Source organism: Carcharhinus amblyrhynchos, chromosome 23 (genome assembly GCF_965287045.1).
Source record: "Carcharhinus amblyrhynchos chromosome 23, sCarAmb.v2.hapA, whole genome shotgun sequence".
NCBI classification, from domain to species: Eukaryota; Metazoa; Chordata; class Chondrichthyes; order Carcharhiniformes; family Carcharhinidae; genus Carcharhinus; species Carcharhinus amblyrhynchos.
This window is the reverse complement of record NC_137346.1, coordinates 6,937,706-6,955,118: the sequence shown is the minus strand read 5'-3', so window position 1 is coordinate 6,955,118 and position 17,413 is coordinate 6,937,706. Positions and strand designations below refer to the sequence as shown.

The 17,413-nt window shown below is 48.9% G+C and overlaps 1 protein-coding gene across 1 annotated transcript in view; it reads left to right on the top strand.

The window, feature by feature from the left end:
* The window catches only part of gdpd1 (glycerophosphodiester phosphodiesterase domain containing 1), a 42,754-nt gene extending 37,527 nt beyond the window's left edge, over nucleotides 1–5,227 (top strand). Inside the window, exons 7-10 of the mRNA XM_080210543.1 lie at nucleotides 28–161; nucleotides 1,841–1,900; nucleotides 2,795–2,846; nucleotides 5,090–5,227. Of these exons, the coding sequence (XP_080066669.1) occupies nucleotides 28–161; nucleotides 1,841–1,900; nucleotides 2,795–2,846; nucleotides 5,090–5,221 (378 nt within the window). The 3' untranslated portion in view covers nucleotides 5,222–5,227. The remainder of the gene's footprint in view (nucleotides 1–27; nucleotides 162–1,840; nucleotides 1,901–2,794; nucleotides 2,847–5,089) is intronic.
* Nucleotides 5,228–17,413: the final 12,186 nt, after the last annotated feature.

The window sequence follows — 17,413 nt, the reverse complement described above, 5'->3', positions numbered from 1 at the left end:
AGCTTTGCTTTTCTCTGTTGTTGACAGAATCCGCAAATTCCAATCCTGTTCTGTAGGCAGCGAGTGCTTTTACTGATTGGGCTGTTCTACACGGGACTTCTACCGTTCTACCCTTTACGGGAACAGTTCCTGGAGATTCCCATGCCCTCCATTAACCTGAAGTAAGTGAACGTTTTGAGTGGGAGCCTTGAATCAACTCGTAACCAGAGGCCGTGTGTAGTGCCAATGGAGCGGACTGCTGTTGCCAAGGCACACCCACTGGGGGAATTGCTGTCGCCATGGACCTCCCCTTGGGTGGATTGGCATTGTCAAGCGTAGGCCAATGGGATGGAGGTGGATTTACTGCGTCCACTGCTGTTCAGCTGCCCTTTTGGCATTGCCATTTGGTAGGATTGGTGTTGCCATGAAGGGAGAGACTATTCCGTTGCGTTGGAGACGTGGCTAACTCTTGTAATGACCTCTGTCTGGTTTTGTAATGACCTCTGTCTGGTTTTGTAATGACCTCTGTCTGGTTTTGTAATGATCTGTCTCGTCTTCTCTCCAGCTGATAGCATTTGCCCCTCATTGCACTATCCCTTCAAAGACACTGGAGCTCCCCCATGCCTGGTACCACCCTAAGCATTGAGGGTGTGTCAGCTGCCTGTTCAGCTACCAGGAGTTGGGTATTAAAGCCCTGTCTGGTCCTGCCTTTACCCCACAGCCACACGTTGCAGTGCACTTCCAGCAGGAGCTGATAGACCATGCCATGGGCTGGGATCCTGCTGTACATTATCATCATTAATTAGCATGGGACCAATGCACTCCCATCTCCCACAGCCACTCCAGTTAGGCCGAGTTTTGTCATCGAGTTGCTGATATCTTTGGAGTTGTTGATGAACTGCCGCAAAATCCATTGACCCCATTTCTTTCTCTCCCATTTCAGCACAGTGGCAAAGTGGTTAGCTCTGTGCGGAGTTTGCACATCCTCCCCGTGTCTGCATGGGTTTCCTCCGGGTACTCCGGTTTCCTCCCACAGTCCGAAGGTACATTGGCCGTGCTAAATTCTCCCTCAATGTACCCGAACAGGCACCGGAGTGTGGCGACTAGGGGAATTTTTACAGTAACTTCATTGCAGTGTTAATGTCAGCCTACTTGTGACACTAAACATTTTACTTTAAGCATTCCAGCTTTGTAGCCGTTGGGACAGTAACCCCAGCAAAAGAAGTGAGGGTGTGAGAGGGGGAAATATCTGGAAGACGCTGTCTAAAAGGGGTGGCAGAAAGAAAGAATTTGCTGAGCTGTGGGGAAAGAGTGGGGCAATGGGATAGCTCCTTCAAAGAGCTGGCCGAATGGTCTGCAGGGAAAAGAATGAGGAGCGTTGTCACGTAGTTTCTTTACTCCATCATTACTGTTACCCCAGGAGCAGAATGACACTGTCTACAGTACACCTGACGTACAGGAAACACAGCCAGGCCATTCAGCCCCTCTAGCCTGTCCTTTAGTTTCAATTTGCCTGTCATTATTGCATTTCCCTCGATACTGTTACCCGACAGGAGTCTGTTAATCTCGTTCCTGAGCATTTCAACTGACCCCAGCTTCCTCCCTGTTTACCAGATGGTTGCGTACGAGACAGTGTTTCACACCTAAATGACCAACTTGAATGCAACCTAAAATTGAACCTTTACCTTTTGAACGGTCAGGATGTCAGGGGTCACACACTCGGGTGCGGCCACATTGGTGGTGGCTCCTTTTGGGCAGTGCCGGTCACAGTGATTTCAGAGTCTGTGTCTGGCTGGCGAGAATTAACAGAAATTTGGTGCCGCGTGCTGTCTTCAAGAATGTATTTTTGTTTCATTTCCAGGTTAAGTGACTTGAGTAATATATCGAGATCCCAGCGCTTTATCATCTGGCTCACTGACACGTGAGTAGTTGCAATTAACGCAAAACTACATTTGCCTGTTTGTCTGCGCTGGCCCAACCCACCCGTCGCTGGCCAGGACCCCCACCCCACTCCCCACCCTGTCGCTGGACAGGACCCCCACCCCACTCCCCGCCCTGTCGCTGGACAGGCGCCCCCCCCCCACCCACCACGCTCTCACTCTCCCTGTTGTAAAATTTTCTTCTTAACTCCCCTGTGACACAGCCCAAGATTGGGAGAGCTCATCTTTTGCAAGTTATGTCTACCCTGCACGGACGTGGCACAGGTGGGTTAGCACTGCTGCCTCACAGCACCAGGGACCCAGAACCGATTCCCGGCTCGGGTCACTGTCCGTGTGGAGTTTGCACCTTCTCCCCGTGTCTGCGTGGGTTTCGTCCGGGTGCTCTGGTTTCCTCCCACACTCCAGGTTAGGTGGATTGACCCGTGCTAAATTGACCCTAGCGTGAGGGGGAACTAGGAGGGTAAATATGTGGGGTTACGGGGATAGGGCCTGGGTGGGATTGTGGTCGGTGCAGATTCAGTGGGCTGAATGGCCTCCCTCTGCACTGTAGGGATTCTATGAGGTGCAACATTCTGTATGTAGTTGTGTCCCATGGATCATTGGGCTGCCCGCGGTTTACGTGGTCCGAACAGCGGGTGGGTCAGTGCTCGGAGTGGGATGTGGTGAGGGAGCTCCGAGTGCAGCCGGTGTGAGGACAGGCTGTTTGTCATGTTGCTGAGTGACAGTGTGGAGACCAATCAGACAGCACGGAGTTAACTCCGTCCCGTTCGGAGCGTGGGGGCGGGGGGGGGTCAACTCCGTCCCGTTCGGAGCGCGAACCTCAGCTGAGGAATTCTCCTAGTTAACTGTGACCTTTCCTGTTTCTTCCCATCCAGTTTACTGATGAGGAAATCTCTGTTTGAACATCTGAAGGCACGAGGAATTCAGGTGAAAGATTTATTCTCTGCCGCCTTTGTAACTTTGGCTCTGACCTGCACCAAGTGATAGAGATTGTTTTTGTATCTGATGCACTGACTGGAATCTGTCCCTCGACTTGTGTCCTGAAATTACAGTCCAGCCTGGCGTCCCAGTGCAGCGGGGAGGGAGTGCTGCACTGTCAGAGGTGCCACGCCCCACCCCAGGACATTACACTGAGGACCTGGTTGGACATTACTGACGTCAATGCTAAAAGATCAAAGTTTCATTGAGTCAGTCGTTGCCACCAACGGGAAATAACATGTGTCCTTTTGTGGGATCTTTCTGTGCTCAAAATGGCTGTCATGCTATATAAGCATCAGTCACTGAGCTTTATAATGCAGGTGTTTAAAGTAAAGCTGCACTAGGCGATATATAAATTCAGTCTTTGCCAACAGGATGTTGCCTTCTCAATGCTAATAACTCTCTTGATACCCTGATTACACAGCCACACTGTTAATTACTGTACAGAAACAAGGCTCCTTGGCCCACTTAATCCTCTGCTGCCTCTTTTGAAGGAGCTATCCAACTGACAGCTCTCCCCCCCTCCCCCACTGTCCTGCAAATATCTCGGTTCTATCCAATTCCCTTTTGGAAGTTCCTGGGCAGATACATGGGAGACACCACCACGTGGAGGATCTGCTCACACATCCTGACGTGGAAATATATCGCCGTTCCTTCACAGTCACTGGTTCAGAATCCTGGAATTCCCTCCCTAACGGTATTGTGGGTTAACCCACAGCACACGGACTGCAGCGATTCAATAAGGCAGCTCACCACCACCTTCTCAAGGAGCAACGAGGGGTGAGCGATAAACACTGGCCCAGACAACGACGCCCTTGGCCCACGATTGAATATAAAAATAATAATCTGCTTCCACCTCCCTTTCATGTGGCCTTCCAGACCACAACAAGCTCACCGTGTGAGAGTAAATGTAACAATTATTCGTCCACAACTCACTCTTGATGCTTCTGCCGTTGTTTTAAATCTGGGTTCGCTGACTGCAGTGGATCCAGCTCCCCCTCATTACTCTGTCAAAACAGCTTCTGAGAATCTCGAAACATTGAACAAGACCAAAAGGAGGCCATTCGGCCCAGCAAGCCTGTGCTTGCTCTTTTGAAGGGCGATCCAATTCGATCATCACAGGGTCCCTACAGCTGAAAGAGACCATTCAGCCCATCAAGTCTGCACCGACCACACGATCCCACCCAGGCCCCATTCCTGCAATTCCGCACATCCACCCTGCCAAGCCCCCTTGATCCTACACATCCGCTCGTCCCGGGACCCCTGCAGTGCTGACCCCCCCACCGCCCCCCCTCCGTGGCCTGATTGCAGCCCCCACAGCAACTCTTGGGCCAGCCCTGACCCTCCCCCCATCCCAGAGTGCCCCAATACGCAGCCCCAGTCGCTGCCCTCTCTCCATCCCAGACCAACCCTGACTGCAGCGTGGCAACAGAACCCCCCCACTCCCACCCGTAGCCCCCACCCACGATATGCCCCGCTCCGTTGGCACTGCCCGTGACCCCTCGGGGCCTCGATTTCTCCCCACTTCATTGCGGGGGAGGGGGTGGTCTCCCGCTAGTTCCCTGAGTATGGAGAGCTAGTCTGAACCCCACCGGAATGAAGTACCCCTGGCCGGGGGTTGGGGGGAGATTCAATCAGGACCTGAAAATTCCCGATAATAAACCGATAAACACACTTAAAACACAGATTTAAATGATTTATCTGCTTTCCCTCCGCCGTTTTCCAGTGTGGTCTGACCGCTGATTGTTCGACGGCTCTGGGAGATGTGTGTGTGTTCCCGGCGCACGGACAAATCCCGGTTCGAGGTCAGCGACGCGCGTCTCCCTCTGCGGCCTGCCAGAAATGTTGTGGGTGGCGAAGGGAGAATCGCGGCCGTGATCTCAACTACCCTCTGAAGCGGCTGAGCAAGTCCCTCCGTTCCAAGGGATGGCCCATAAACGGCGGCCGGCCAGTGGCGCCCGAGTCCCACAGATGTATATTATTTAAAAAAAGAAGCTATTGGATTAAATCTCCCTGTGAACGTTAACGGCCCCATCAGAAAACGGGAGTGGCTTTTTCAGCAGGAGCTGGATCTTTGTTTGAATTGTTGGGTGCTGCGAGGCGGGGGGGGGGTGGGGGGATTAGGACTGACCGCCCCCACGGCCTGTTCCTCACTGCCTGTAATCCGCTGCCTCGTTCCTTGTCCCGCGCAGGTTTACATTTGGGTGTTAAACGACAAGGAAGATTTCAAGAGAGCTTTCGACTTGGGAGCCACCGGCGTGATGACGGACTACCCGACACTGCTGAAGGAGTTTCTGGAACAGTATTCCCGCAAAGAGCAGTAGGAATAGAGCTGGGGGGGAGGGGGAGGGGGGGGCAGGGGGGTGTGGTGGGGGGGTGGTGGTGTAAGAGGCTAGAAAGACCCCTCGGCCTGAGGCACGAGCTCCAGTGGTTTGATTCAGTATTTTTTTTTCTCTAACACAAGCACCCACCAGCTTCACTGCAGCAGGACGGGGAATGGTTCCAAATCATTCAGCCTTATTTGTTATCAGTTAATTATAATTTATGGTCGCAGGAAGTGTTCCCTTTCTCGAAGCCCCTTCCGAGGTTTCGGAGCCCAGTTATTGGAGGCCAAGGTTCGTTCCCTCAGTCAGGCGATCTATCGGGAAGCTTGACCTTGCGTTACTGCCTCGGTGCAAGTTTACACGTGAAAAAGAAACTGGATTTTTATGAAACCTGCAATCATCAAAACCACCGCAGGATCTCACAGCACGGAGGGAGGCCACTCGGTCCATTGTGCCCCTACTGGCCCCGCGAATCGCAGAATCTCGTTGCACTGAAGAAGGCCGTTTGGTCCATTGTGCCTGTACTAGCTCTTCAAAAGAGAGGATCCAGTGAGTCCCCGTTGTCCTGCCCGTGACCTGCAAATTCCTCCTTCCTTTCTTTTCCCCCTCGTTTTCAAGAACTTTTCCAGTTCCCTTTTTGAACGTCATCCCTGAATCTGCTCCCACCAACCTTACCGGCAGCGCCTTCCAGATCGCAGCGTTTTCGAAACAAAATCCGAAGCGTGAACGGAACGTTCTGGAAATGCCTGGTCCAACAACAAGTGGAAAGCCGATTTGTTTTAAGTGTGTGGGCTGGAGGGTGAGTTCACATCTGGTCTCTTCAATGGGGAGGGGCAGGGGGTGGTTTCTGCAGAAGAGTAACCTGGAAAATAGGAGCAGGAGGAGACCGTTCGGCCCTTCGAGCTGAGTCTGCCATTCGTTTTGATCATGGCTGATCATCAAATTCAATATCCTGATCCCCCGCCCCCCCGGAATGAGCTGTAACCCTGACAAAGAACATGAAGTATTAACCTTGTCGTTCTTCCAGCAGCAGCAGGGGCCTTGCGTTTAGTGTAATTTTTATTTCCTTAAAAAATCAGAATGGGTAAAAATCAGAATGTTAGTTATAGAGTCATATACAGCAGGAAACAGGCCCTTCGGCCCAGCCAGTCCATGCTGACCATGGTGCTGTCCCAGCTAGTCCCAGTTGCCCGTGTTTGGCCCGTATCCCTCTAATCCTTTCCCATCCATGGACTTATCCAAATCCTTTATAAATGTTGCTATTGTACCTGTCTGGGCCACTCTCTCTGGCAGCTCATTCCACACACGCACCACCCTCTGCCTGAAGTTCTTTGCACTCTTTCCAGTTTATCGATGTCTTTCCTGTAACAGGGGGACCAAAACTGTTCACAACACTCCCAATGCGGCCTCACCAACGACTTACACAACTGTAACATAACGTCCCTGTACTCAATGCCCTGATTGATGCCACCAACACCATCCTGTCTACCTGTGACGCCACTTTCCACCAATTATGTACTTGTACTCCTCAGTCCCTCTGTTCCTCAACACTCCCCAGGGCCCTCCCATTCTCTGTGTGAGTCCTACCCTGGTTTGAGGAGGAGGGGAGCTGCTCACGAGGATGGGCGATGTGGAATTGCTTCTTATATATTCCTGTGGTTTAGGAATCCCTCCCTATTTGTTGAGTTGTAGCAATAACTGACATTGACACAGCACAGTGGTTAGCGCTGCTGCCTCACAGCGCCAGGGACCTGAGTTCAATTCCTGAGTTGGGTCACTGTCTGTGTGGAGTCTGCATGTTCTCCCCGTGTCGGCGTGGGTTTCCTCCGGATGGTCCGGTTTCCTCCCAAAGTATAAAGCTGCGTGGGTTAGGCGGATAGGCCAGGCTAAACTGAGTGTCAGAGGAATTAGCAGGGTAAATATGTGGGGTTATGGGAATAGGGCGCGGAGGGGATTGTGGTGGGTGCAGACTCGATGGGCTGAAAGGCCTCCTGCACTGTAGGGATTCTGAGATCTGTATTCTGATTCCATTCATATTCCTTCTGGCGCAACAGATAATCGGTCTCCGATTTAAAATGACCGATCAAGCTGGCATCCACTGCTTTTTGTGGGAGAGAGTTCCTTCTTTTGCACCCCCCCCTACAAAAAAGGCTAGGATTTGATTTTTCAGGCTCCTTTTTCCTTGACTCTCCCCATCAGCAGACATGGTTTTTCCCTCTCCGGCCTATCAGTTCCTTCCACGACCATCAGGATCGTGATGTGATCACTCTTCGGTATTCCAGGGAATAGTTTAATCCCAACCATTGGCCCCGGTTGAGGATTTGGCTCGCTGTGCCACCAGGGGGCAGCACTGTCTGTCCTCCCGACGCTTGGGTCAGGAAGAGCAAGCTCCCACAACACTGCCTCTACTGGGTGGACTGGGGAGTGCTACAACCCTCCCCCCAGGAGACGTGTTGTTTATCAGGGGAGGGTACAGGTGGCACCATCTTTCAAGGGATTGGGATGTGGGCGTCACTGGCAAGGCCAGCACTGTTGCCAATCCCCTACTGCCCCTGAACTGGGTGGCTTACTGGGGCAATTGAGAGTCGACCACATTGCTGTGGCTCTGGAGTCACATGTAGGCCAGACCGGGTAAGGACGGCAGATTTCCTTCCCCAAAGGGGGCATCAGTGACCCAGGTGGGTTTTTAACCACAATTGGTGATAGTTGTCATGGAGACCATTACCGAGACTAACCTTCAATCCCACGTTTAGTGATTCAGTTTAAATTCCACCAGCTGTCACTGTGAGATTTGAACCCATATCCCCAGAGCATTCGCCTGATCCACAGGAGAGCTGGTCCTGTGATATTCCCGCCCACATACTGATGCCCCAGTCACTCTGTGGAGCTGCTGTTTTTGTGTTGGAGGGTGAGGCCGCACTTTCTGAAGGCAGGAGGGGAAACGACACACCTTTGGTGGCAAGATTGCTTCCATCGGACCTTGAATAAGACAGTATCTCCCTCTCCTTTCCTCTTGCTCTCTTTTTTCCCCTTCTCTCCCCCTTTCCCCCCTCCCTCTCTTTCCCCCCCTCCCTCTTCCCGCCTTCCCTCTCTCTTTCCCCCCCTTCCCCCCTTCCCTCTCTCTTCCCCCCCTTCCCCCTCTCTCTCTCTCTCTCTTCCCCCCCCTTCCCTCTTTCCCCCCCTTCCCTCTCTCTCTCTCTCTCTCTTCCCCCCCTTCCCTCTCTCTCTCTCTCTCTCTCTCTTCCCCCCCCCTTCCCTCTCTCTCTCTCTCTCTCTCTCTCTTCCCCCCCCCTTCCCTCTCTCTCTCTCTCTCTCTCTCTTCCCCCCCTTCCCCCCCCCCTCTCTTCCCCCCCCTTCCCTCTCTCTCTCTCTCTTCCCCCCCCCTTCCCTCTCTCTCTCTCTCTCTCTCTCTTCCCCCCCTTCCCCCCCCCCTCTCTTCCCCCCCCTTCCCTCTCTCTCTCTCTCTTCCCCCCCCCTTCCCTCTCTCTCTCTCTCTCTTCCCCCCCCTTCCCTCTCTCTCTCTCTCTTCCCCCCCCCTTCCCTCTCTCTCTCTCTCTTCCCCCCCCCTTCCCTCTCTCTCTCTCTCTTCCCCCCCCCTTCCCTCTCTCTCTCTCTCTCTCTTCCCCCCCTTCCCCCTCTCTCTCTCTCTCTTCCCCCCCTTCCCTCTCTCTCTCTCTCTCTCTCTTCCCCCCCTTCCCCCCCCCTCTCTTCCCCCCCTTCCCTCTCTCTCTCTCTCTCTCTCTTCCCCCCCCTCTTCCCTCTCTCTCTCTCTCTCTCTCTTCCCCCCCTTCCCTCTCTCTCTCTCTCTTTCCCCCCCCACTTCTTTCTCTCCCTCTCAGTTCAGACAGATTTCTCCAGCTGATCTCCCCAAAGCCTCGGGACTAAACTGGAAACCGGATCATCGTACAGAGACCCGCATTGCTTCAAGGAAACCAACTGTCCTCTCTCCAAGCGAGCGTGCTGTTGAAATTAATATTTGTCTTTTGTTTCGACGTTTTATTTGAGCCTTTTCTGACCGGTTAACATTTGCTGGCCAGCAAATGTTCCTACATTTTGTTTTTAGCTTTTTAATTGTCCTACCTGCTGCTGAAATGATTCACGGACAAAACAGGGTTTTCCCTCTAATAATTCAACTTAAATGTATTTTGTGTCGGTCTTAACGCTGAGCGTAAGTTAACAATCATTCATGTGATTAAATTGTTGTGATTTGAATGTTTAAATGTTTTTTTAAAAGAAACCTTAACGTACTTTATTGGCTGTTTGGTGTCTGTTCTGATTTCCTTGTGGAAGTGTAAGTGACTTGTTTTTTAAATGACCTCTACCCCTCAACCTTATGAAACTGCTTTCTTGTCTGTCTCGACTTTTTCCTGATTTATCTGCAAACCCAAAACACTAGGCAAGGTGATTGAGTAATCACATGTGCAATGTGAGTAAATCCAACCAAATCAGCACGAACAAAGCTCATGGCGTGATCATATACATTAATTTAAAACTCACCTGGGGGAGTTGTAACACTGGTTACGTCTCCCCCAGGCTGATAGTACCCCAGGATGGCATGGTGGCACAGTGGTTAGCGCTGCTGCCTCACAGCGCCAGGGAGCCAGGTTCAATTCCAGCCTTGGGTTACTGTCTGTGCGGAGTCTGCACATTCTCCCCATGTCTGCGTGGGTTTCCTCCGGGTGTTCCGTTTTCCTCCTACAGTCCAAAGATGTGCAGGTTAGCTGGATTGGCCATGCTAAATTACCCTTTTGTGTCCCAAGATGTGTGGGTTAGGAGGATTAATGGGTACATACATGGGGTTATGGGGAAAGAGCCTGGGTAAGATTCGATGCAGATTTGATGGGCCAAATGGCCCCCTTCCATGCTGCAGAGATCTTTGATTTCACCATTCTGTTCTGTTGTACAAGCCACTATAAATTATGCTCGGTCTCTGGGACACACAAGGCACTATACTGGCTGGCATGGTTTAAAAGTTGTTCAAATTAAAAAAGAAACAATTTGATAAAAAGCTGATTGGTGTACAGCAATAAAACTTGCACTTAAATGGTTTAAAACTTTTTTTTAAAAAATTTCCAATGATTTTAAATAGTGTTTCGGCCTAGGCATTCTTATTAACAACCCTTAATTTTTGGTGGGTTAAGGATCAGATCAGAAACTCCAAGTTAATCCAGTGTTATAATTCAGGTCAGAAACTCCAAAGTGTTTTATGAAATCCACCTGGATCATAAGTTTTGAATTTGGCTAGAATAAGCATGATATGTTTCACTTTAGGTATGGTTCAAATGACCCAGTAGGGAGATTTTATCAAACAAAGTTTACAGTTAATGTGTTTGGAAAGAAAATTAGCAGTAGCTTTTACTGATTGCAAACAAGAAAAAAAACCATGATATTGTATAAACTTTAACAGCTAAACACTGTTCCAACCAAACAAATTCCATAAGCAAAATCCTTGCCACAGATTTAACACAGAAACTACGAATGCCCACGTGATGCTGGAACTTAGTCCTTTGGTTGAATGCTACAGTTCTGCACACACGCACACACAAGGTTGGAAGCCAGAACAGCTTCCCAAAACACCAAGGAAAGAGGGGCTCTTGGTGCTAACTAGCAAACCACCAAAAGCAGAACTTTCAATCCAGGAAAGCCAGAAGGCCTGCTTCCAGCTGGCCAGCAGAATTTACAATACTAGGGAGCAAGTAATGAAACCTACCTGCCACTTGACAACCAGGGCAGCTTCTGCCTCTAAACCAAAACTGAAAATGAATCCTTGGATTCTTATGGGTAGGAAGCACCCTACTTTGACCCATCAATCAATCTCCCCTCTTCCCCCAACAATGCAGGGTCATTTAAAAAACCCAGAAAGTATCTGCGGCCCAGAGTAATAAATAAACAAAACCCCGTTTAAACCATTGAAGCAGCATTAAAAGGGCTTCCATCAGACAGCCCGGCAACTGTGAAAAACCCCAAACTGCTTAACTGCGGAGAACATGATTCTTATAAAAACATTTCTTAAAGATACACTGTGTCACACTAGACCCACACATTTACCTTTGATTTTGGTACTAGGGTGAGTATAAGTTGTTTTGCTCCAGGTACAATTCACTCAAACCACTCGAAAGCTATTTTCGAAACAAACTTTAAGAATGCAGTTAGTATGTAGCAAAAGAATTAGCATAATGTTTACCAATTAAAAAAACAAATAAGACAAAATATAATTCTTAACAGCTAGCTATCTCTATTGTTCCAATTTAACAATATCCCCATAGAGATAAATCCCTTTTTTAGAACTAGTTAATACAGAAGCCAATAATGCTAACATAGGTACTAGATTTCCAGCCTTTTGACACAGCTGGAGAGTGACACAGACAGACCCTTTTCTAATTCTCTTGCACCAACTTCCAGAGAAAGCTCCACACACACACACACACACACACACCCCTCCCCGCCCCCCCAGACAGTTGCATCGCAGGGGAGAGTGCTTATTCCCTGGCAGATTCCAGTCTCCGCTTCAAGCAGAGCCGGGGGGGGGGGGGGGGGGGTTTGGGGGGTATACAGAGAAAGCAACCGCTCTCTAAAGATCCCAAAACTTAGTCTTCTCTGTATAAGTCTAGCTATAGCCAGTCTCATGACCTTACTTGTCAATCAACCTAATCAAGCCCCACTCTGAAATATCCCAGAGGAAAACACACAATAACAGTAGAACAGCATTAGTCCAGATTAAAACAAACATGGAACATAAGGAATAGGAGCAGGAGTAGGCCATCTAGCCCTTCGAGCCTGCCCGCCATTCAATAAAATCATTGCTGATCTGAAGTGGATCAGTTCCGCTTTCTTCCCATAACGCTTAATTCTCCTGGCTATCAGAAACCTATCTACCCGTGACTTAATGGTAGCAATTTTGATCAATTATGCTGCTGCAGGAACAATAGAGGATGCTGGTTATAGACAGGACGGGTCCAATAATAAAAACTGCTACAACAGAGCCTGCACAAAAAAAAATGACACACGATACATTTCTTAAAGGCACATAACCAGACACACCCCAGAATACTAAGGGGCAATTTAAGGCAGGGTCTTCATGGGGACCCTCAGATGGTACAGGAATTGAACCTGCGCTGTTGGTGTGTATGTTGTATCACAAACCAGCCATCCAGCCAACTGAGCTAAACAGACTTCTTGGCCTTTAACAATCAACCCCCTTGAGAGTATAACAATGCCCAGATTACTAAACCCCGTGCAATTTAATTTTAAATTGAGTTTGTTACTAACTCAAGTTGTATCAGGTGTGAATCTTTTAACAGCCTGGAGATATCGTGATGTACCCAGCATGTGTAGAACTATATTTACCTCCTGGGAGGAGAGGGTTTCCCCCAGATGAAAAGTCAAGTATTGGGTTCTTATTTCACATCGAATACATGTTGATTACCATTTTCCACACACATGAGGATGTGTAACCCCCCACTATTTGGCCTGGGCTTGCAAAATCCTACCAACTATCCGGGCTTGAAACAATTCTCACCACTTTACCCTGTGATTATCCCTCTCTCCACTCGTGTTGTCTGTACCTGTAAAGACTTGCATTCCAATCATTATCTTGCAGTTGAGTTTGTGTCTATATATGCCCTGTTTGTGACCACCACTCCCACTCACCTGATGAAGGGGCAGAGCTCCAAAAGCTCTTGATACCAAATAAACCTGTTGGACTTTAAGCTGGTGTTGCGAGACGTCTTATTGTGCCTACCCTAGTCCAACACCGGCATCTCCACATCATGGCTCACAGTGATTGTATTAATGGTCACGGTCAGTAAAGAGTTAAGCAGTAATAACATTGCTCTCCAGCCTTACCCCTCTAACTGCGAGTTGTCACTAAGTGCTGTTAATGGCAGCAGTGGGACAGAGAGAGGATGGATTCTCCTGGGTTTTAAAAGGGGTCACGCTAAAACAATTGCAGTTCATCCCACTCCCCCCATGATTCTGTCACCTTTGATTATTTAGCCAATTCCCCTTTTAAAGACATGATTGAATCAGCCAATCAGAAAGTGCAGTCCAAATTCTGACCTATTAAAAACCACATCACTTCTGCTGTTAATGCAAATCACAATAAACAGTTACGCTCCGATTACCCATCCACACAACTAATGTCTCTCTTTTCAGGTACCAGGCCCTAAGAGGGCTTTTTTTATTCATTCATGGGACATGGGCGTCGCTGGCTGGCCAGCATTTATTGCCCATCCCTAGTTACCCGAGAGTCACGCACATTGCTGTGGCTCTGGAGTCACATGTAGGCCAGACCGAGTAAGGATGACAGATTTCCTTCCCTAAAGAACATTAGTGAACCAGATGGGTTTTTCTGACAATCAGCAATGGTTTCATGGTCATCAGTAGATCCTTAACTCCACATTTTTTTTATTGAATTCAAATTTCACCATCTGCCGTAGTGGGATTCGAACCCAGGTCCCCAGAACATGGGCTGAGTTTCTGGTTAACATTCTAATAATAATACCATTAGGCCATCGCGGTGCCCCGCACACCTTTTGCATGACCTTCCATTGGATTGGTGTGTGATAATGCTTGACAAAGCACAGCAATCGTTTGCTGTGTGGTTGAACAGTGACCGTTTCCTCCTACTGCCTGCTGTAGTGGGAAGATTTACAGGCTAGGGCAGCACGGTGGCATAGTGGTTAGCACTGCTGCCCCACAGTGTCAGGGAGCTGGGTTCGATTCCCAGCTTGGGTCACTGTCTGTATGGCACATTCTCCCCATGTCTGCATGAGTTTCCTCCAGGTGCTCCAGTTTCCTTCCACAGATGTGTGGACTGGCCGTGCTAAATTGCCCCTTTGTGTCAGGGGTACTACCTAGGATAAATACATGGGGTTATGGGGATAGGGCCTGGGTGGGATTGTGGTTGGTGCAGATTTGATGGGCTGAATGGCCTCCTTCTGCACTGCAGGGATTCTCTGATATGATTCTACGATAATCAATCTGTTTGGCCATTTTATGCACCTTCCATGGCCATCAAACCCTGAAATGGGACTTGAACCCAAAGCTTTTAGCCCTGATGCCAGCCACTGCGTCCCAAGACCTACACACACAGCTTTCTAAATCAGTGGTTTCTAACCGGTGTGCTGTGGCACATTGCTCTCCCAAGCGCGCTGCAAAAAAAGATTCAAAATTCATGCAATTAAACTAAAACCAACCTCCGTTTTTAGCTCGGTGGTCGGGGTCTCCGAGACCCGATGAACCTCAGGCCCCCGGAACATGCACAGGCGGGGAAAGAGCCTCACGTTAGATTCTCTGTGTTGGTCAGGCCCATGTGTCTGGGACTTGGAGCAGAAGGCAAAGGTTCCACGCGCGCCTGCACAAAAAAACAGAAACTCAGAAAGAAGGAAGAGAGAGGTTGAAAATAACAGGTGAGAGGATAGGGAGAGCTTAAAAACAAAGTCCCCAAAAAGGGAAGAAGACAGAGAACATTGCAGGTGTGCACCAGAATTTATTTTGTAGTTTAGAGGTGTGCCATTAGACCATAAAATACAGGAGCAGAATGAGACCACTCGGCCCATCGAGTCTGCTCCGCCATTCAGTCATGGCTGATATTTTTCTCATCTCCGTTCTCCTTCCTTTTCCCCATAACCCCTGATCCCCTTATTAATCAGGAACCTATCTATCTCTGTCTTAAAGACACTCAATGACCCGGCTTCCACAGCCTTCTGCGGCAAAGAGTTCCACAGATTCCCCACTCTCTGGCTGAAGGAATTCCTCCTCATCTCTGTTTTAAAGGATCGTCCCTTTAGCCTGAGGTTGTGCCCTCTGGTTCTAGTTTTTCCTACCAGTGGAAACATCCTCTCCACCTCCACTCTATCCAGGCCTCGCAGTATTCTGCAAGTTTCAGTTAGATCCCCCCTCATCCTTCTAAACTCCAACGAATCCAGACCCAGAGTCCGCAACCGTTCCTCATATGACAAGCTCTTCATTCCTGGGATCATCCTCATGAACCCCCTCTGAACCTCCACAACATATAAAAGATTGGGAAACACTGATCTAAGTTGTTTCATGGAGGTAAAATGTACATGTATGTGGCGTATGTAGTATATTACATGTAGTATTTATGAAAGATACACATTGATTATTGTGTGTTTAGCAGTGTAGTTGATGTCGCCACCTTGTGCCCAATGTCAGAAGTGCTGATCTCTTAACCAGTGATTGGGCCATTTTTATGATTATTGCCAATGGGGAAATTTCAGTTGCTTCATCAATGTCTTTCCCTCTGTCGTAAAGTCAGAAGCTGGGATTCTGACTGCTGAATGCACAGTGTTCAGTTCCACTTACAGCTCCTCTGATGCTGAAGTAATCCTTGTCCATATTGAGCAAGACCTTTGACTGTGCGGCCAAATTCCCCTCCAACTTGATTTTCAAGTTTGCTGATGACACCACCGTAGTGGGTCGGATCTCAAACAATGACGAGACAGAGTACGGGAATGAGATAGAGAATCTGGTGAACTGGTGGGACAACAATAATCACTCCCTCAATGTCAACAAAACAAAAGAGATTGTTATCAACTTCAGGAAGCGTAAAGGAGAACTTGCCCCTGTCTACATCAATGGGGACTAAGTAAAAATGGTTGAGAGATTCAAGTTTTTAGTTGTCTAGATCACCAACAACCTGTCCTGGTCCCCCCGTGCCGACACTATAGTTAAGAAAGCCCCACCAATGCCTCTACTTTCTCAGAAGACTAAGGAAATTTGACATGTCAGCTACAACTCTCACCAACTTCTACAAATGTACCATAGAAAGCATCCTTTCTGGTTGTATCACAGTTTGGTATGGGCTGCTGCTCTGGTCAAGACCATAAGGAGCTACAAAAGGTCATGAATGTAGCCCAATCCATCACACAAACCAGCCTCCCATCCATTGACTCTGTCTACATTTCCCACTGCCTCGGAAAAGCAGCCAGCATAATTAAGGACCCCACACACCCCAGACATTCTCTCTTCCACCTTCTTCCGTCAGGAAAAGGATACAAAAGTCTGAAGACACTTACTCGAGAACAGCTTCTTCTCTGCTGCCATCAGACTTTTGAATGGACTTACCTTGCATTAAGTTGATTTTTTGCTACACCCTAGCTGTGACTGTAACGCTACATTCTGCACTCCCTCCTTTCCTTCTCTATGAACAGTACGCTTTGTCTGTATAGTGCACAAGAAACAACACTTTTCACTGTATACTAATACACGCGACAATAATAAATCAAATCAGATCAATTCACTATCCAGGCTGGGGCTGGCAAGTAGTAAGTCACATCCACGCCACACAAGTGCCAGGCTATGACCACCTCCAACAAGAGAGAATTTAACCATCTCGTCTGGACATTCAATGACATCATCATCACTGAATTGCCCACCATCAACATCCTGGTGGTTACCATTAACTGAGGGGTCTGAATCTGTGGAGTCCTTTCCTGCAGAGGCTGTCGGGGCTGTGTCTTTTACTGCCTTCCAGGCTAAGACAGGCAGATTTTCATTAGTAAGGGAATCGATGGGGATAAGGTGGGAAAGTGCATTATTTAAGCAGCTTTCATTGAATGGCGGAGCAGACTCGATGGGCTGAATGGCCTACTTGTGCTCCGATGTTTTATGGTCCTATATAAATACTGTGACTATGAGAGCAGGTCAGGGGTTGGGAATTCTATGGTGAGTAATTCACTTACTGACTCTCCAAAGCTGTTTTACTGTCAACAAGGCACCAGTCAGGAGTGTCAGGAATCAGGGGCAGCATGGTGGCACAGTGGGTTAGCACTGCTGCCTCGCAGTACTAGGGACCCGGGTTTGACTCCCGGCTTGGGTCACTGTCTGTGCGGAGTTTACACATTCTCCCCATTTCTACATGGGTTTCCTCTGGGTGCTCTGGTTTCCTCCCACAGTCCAAAAGACGTGCTGGTCAGGTGCATTGGCCATGCTAACTTCTCCCTCGATGTACCCAAATAGGCACCAGAGTGTGGCGACTAGGGAATTTTCACAGTAACTTCGTTGCAGTGTTAGTGTGAGCCTGCTTGTGACAATAATACATAAACTTTTAAATTAAAAAAAAACCTTGATGCAATACTCTTCACTTGCCTGGACGGGTGCAGCTCCAACAACACTCAAGAAGCTCGACACCATCCAGGACAAAGCAGCCCTGCTTGATTGGCACCCCAT